The sequence below is a fragment of the Arachis stenosperma genome, chromosome 10 (genome assembly GCF_014773155.1).
Source record: "Arachis stenosperma cultivar V10309 chromosome 10, arast.V10309.gnm1.PFL2, whole genome shotgun sequence".
Taxonomy (NCBI): domain Eukaryota; kingdom Viridiplantae; phylum Streptophyta; class Magnoliopsida; order Fabales; family Fabaceae; genus Arachis; species Arachis stenosperma.
Window position 1 is genome coordinate 115,104,687 of NC_080386.1, and position 3,562 is coordinate 115,108,248.

The window sequence follows — 3,562 nt, forward strand, 5'->3', positions numbered from 1 at the left end:
CTTTTTGTCTGGCCTCCATTAATGAAGAGTGATTTGGACTTGCAACACTAAATAATTTCATCAAAATCCTTTTAGACTATAACTTAATTAAAATTATGTTTGTCATTACCAAAAAAATTATTAGTGTTTATTAAACTCAACAAACCCAAACACAAATTTTGTCTATATCCTCTGCAATATAACCTCATATATATAAAAAATATAATTATATTCTTATATTTATATTTATTATAGTCTTTTTAAATTTTAAAAATTATTTTATTAAAATAATTATTGTTATTTGTATTTAATGAAACTTATTTTTAATTTGATTTATTAAATATAAATGTTACATCCTTTAAAAATTTATCTTCAAAAATTAATTTTGATAAATTACTTTTAAAAAGTAATAATAATATGAATAAATAGATTACAATTAATAGATAATTAAAACTAATTGTTATAAACTAATTTTATAACTTTTTAAGTGTAATCGAAACTAAAATACATGTAAAATTTATATTTTATTATTTTTCGTGTAATAAAATTATAGAAAAGTATATGGAACCAACTAATAATCAGCCAAGAATAGAACAACATAATTAATTATAATTAGTTTTATTAATTTATAATTTAATTTATTTTTTAAATTATTGTTGACCACGTTCAAAATATGAGGGAAGATACGCTAGTGATAGGAGAGAATCACGGAACAGATCCTTTGATCATTAATTAGCTGGTTCCATATAATTAATTATGTTTTATTAATGCGTAATACATGAAACATAGAAATAATATCCAAAACCATCCAATTTACAAGAAAAAGAAACATCCGTGTGCCTATCAGTAGCAACATCCAGTTAAAGTCACCGGTACCTCTAGTTTACCAGTTGGCTGATTCTTGGCTTATATAGAGTTGGTTCCCTAGCATTGTTGTAAAATTATATATGTCGTTGTACATATTTTTTACTTTCTCTCTTCTCAAATGTGCTCTTTTTTCCTGATCCAAACACATTAATGAAAAAAAAATATACTTTTTCTCCTTTTTATTTTCATTTTTTTTTTTCTTGCTTTACATTTTCTTTTCTCAATCAAACAAATTAAAGCATTAGAGAGCAGCATTCATAAGTCCAGTGTACTACTATTGTAGAGACTTTGTGCCAAGGCAAGAACATATATAAAGGGTCAGCATTAACAATTTAACATTCTCAAAGATGTGGACATTTCTTAATAATTAGATCCGCCATATGAGAAATTAAACCCAGCAAAGACCTTTAAAATATTCATTTGCTACAAATTTAGGTTACGTACACGTAGATTTTTTTTCACTTCCTTTTGATAACAATGGCCTAAAATAAAAAGAACATAAAAATGTTTAAAAAGTCTTTTGTTAAAAATATTTTTTAATAATTAAAATTTAATATATCTAATCAATTAATCCGTATTATTTTTATCAAAATTAGGTTAGATAAATTAATTTAACCAAAAAATTTGTGAATCAAATTTTAAACTGATCTAAATTAATATTATTTTTTATAAAAAATAACTACAATACCTTTATTATAGAAAATGACTAAAATACTCCTATTATATATATATATTATATATATATATATATATATATATATATATATATTCAGGGCGGAGTTAGAAAAAATATTAGAGGGAACTAAAATTATTCACACAATAAAATAATATTAAAATAAATTTTTGAGGAGGGTTAAACTAAAATTTACATATAATTTACATGTAAAAAATTAAAATTGTAATAATTTTTTATAAAAAATATTAGTTTAGACCGATTCAAAATTTAATTTATTAAATTTTTTTGGCTAAATTGATTTATCCAATCTAATTTTAATAAAAATAACACAATATGATCGATTATATATGTTAAATTTTAATTATTAAAAAATATTTTAAAAAAAAACTATTTTTGATATTTTTATTAGAGGCTCCAAAATGAAAAGTGAGTCTAAGAAAAACTTAAAAAGAAATTCTTAATAATAGCAGAAATTAATTATGTGCAAAAATAAAATTATTGTTGAATAAAAAGATTTTATTAAAATAATAAATACATACTATATTTGTTCTCCTTTTTTAAAAAATAAATTATTATTATTAGAGTCTTTAAAAAAAAAATAATATTTCCAAAATATAATCAATTGTCAAATATATATTAAAAATTAAAAAATATAAGAAGAACGATAAGAGACCAACACGGTAATACTTTTACTAAAAAAAAATGAAGAATTGATTAGGGTATAAGTGTAAAACAAACAAAATATTGGCAGTAACATTTATAAAATTGTAAACAATATGGTAGAGATTTAATTTTAAAAATATAAAAATAAATAATTATTAAATATTTAAAATTTGTCATAAAAATAAATTAAACATCAAACTATAAACACCATAAAATTTAGCAGCTACAAAAGAGACAAAATATTATTTTCTTAGATCTTAGATTCTTTAATGAGTGGTTGGCAAGAGTTTGCTGTTTCCGCTATGCTATATTAATTCCTTCAGCACCCACATTTCAATAAGATTCCATCCCAACTCTCTCTCTCTCTCTCTCTCTCTCTCTCTCTCTCTCTCTCTCTCTCTCTCTCTCTCTCTCTCTCTCTCTCTCTCTCTCTCTCTCATCATTACACCATCGAAGATATGGCAGAGGAGTCAAAGGCATCAAAATGGGAAGGCAAATCCATTGTTGAGCTTCAAAGCACAAGTGCAAATCAAACATGGCCTTTACTAGAGGATTTCTTCAACCTACACAACTTGATCCCAATAGACACTTGCTACCAAGTTGAGAGTGTTGAAGGCCACCCTGGCCCCACACGCTATTGTGCTTCCGCTCCTAAAGATGATCATGTGCTGTGGGTCAAAGAGAGGCTGCTTGCCGTTGACCAAGGTCAACGATGTTTCTCCTATGATGTTGTTGATGGCAACTTGGGCTTCAAGAACTATGTGGGCACAATCAAGGTTGTGCCTTCATCATTGGAAGGTTGCAAGATCGAGTGGAGCTTTGTGTGTGATCCAATGGAATCTTGGAGTTTCAAAGATCTCAATTCTTACATAGATTCCACTCTTCAGTTCATGGCCAAGAAGATTGAGCTTGCATGCTCCAAGGCAAGCGTCTGAAATTAACTAGGATTTGATTATTATGCCAGAATAATATATTTGATGCTGTTTGTTGTTTTCGATCTTGTACCTTTAAATGACATTATACTTTTGAGAGATGTGAAAGAAATAAAGGAAAATTTTATGGTAGTGCTTAAATTGTCTAAAAAGTGAGTGAGACTAAGGTGGGTCATATTTTTTATTTTTATATCAAATAATTGAAACATTTGACACCATACAAAACACTAGAAATATGTAGCTGATTTTTTTCTATACGAAAATATTGGTGGTATTTTTGTTGGAAATGGGGTGTTTCGTACAATTGCAGAGATAATGAAGATGATAGTAACACTCCCCTGCCTGTTGCGTCAGGCTTCTCCTACATCCACAATCCTGCAAAATACTCCCATTGTCAATATTGGACAAATACACCACTCTTCTTTCTATATGAAAAAAGATTTTT

General features: G+C 26.4%; 1 protein-coding gene across 1 annotated transcript; it reads left to right on the plus strand.

The window, feature by feature from the left end:
• The first annotated feature begins 2,585 nt into the window (after positions 1 to 2,585).
• On the plus strand, positions 2,586 to 3,249 carry LOC130955952 (lachrymatory-factor synthase). The gene has a single exon (XM_057882968.1). It carries the CDS (start codon positions 2,644 to 2,646, stop codon positions 3,118 to 3,120), a length of 477 nt encoding a protein of 158 aa, XP_057738951.1. The 5' UTR covers positions 2,586 to 2,643; the 3' UTR covers positions 3,121 to 3,249.
• The last annotated feature ends 313 nt before the right edge of the window (positions 3,250 to 3,562 follow it).

Coding starts and splice junctions, on each gene's coding strand:
- LOC130955952 (XM_057882968.1), top strand. CDS start 2,644: ATGGCAGAGGAGTCAAAGGCATCAAAATGGGAAGGCAAATCCATTGTT.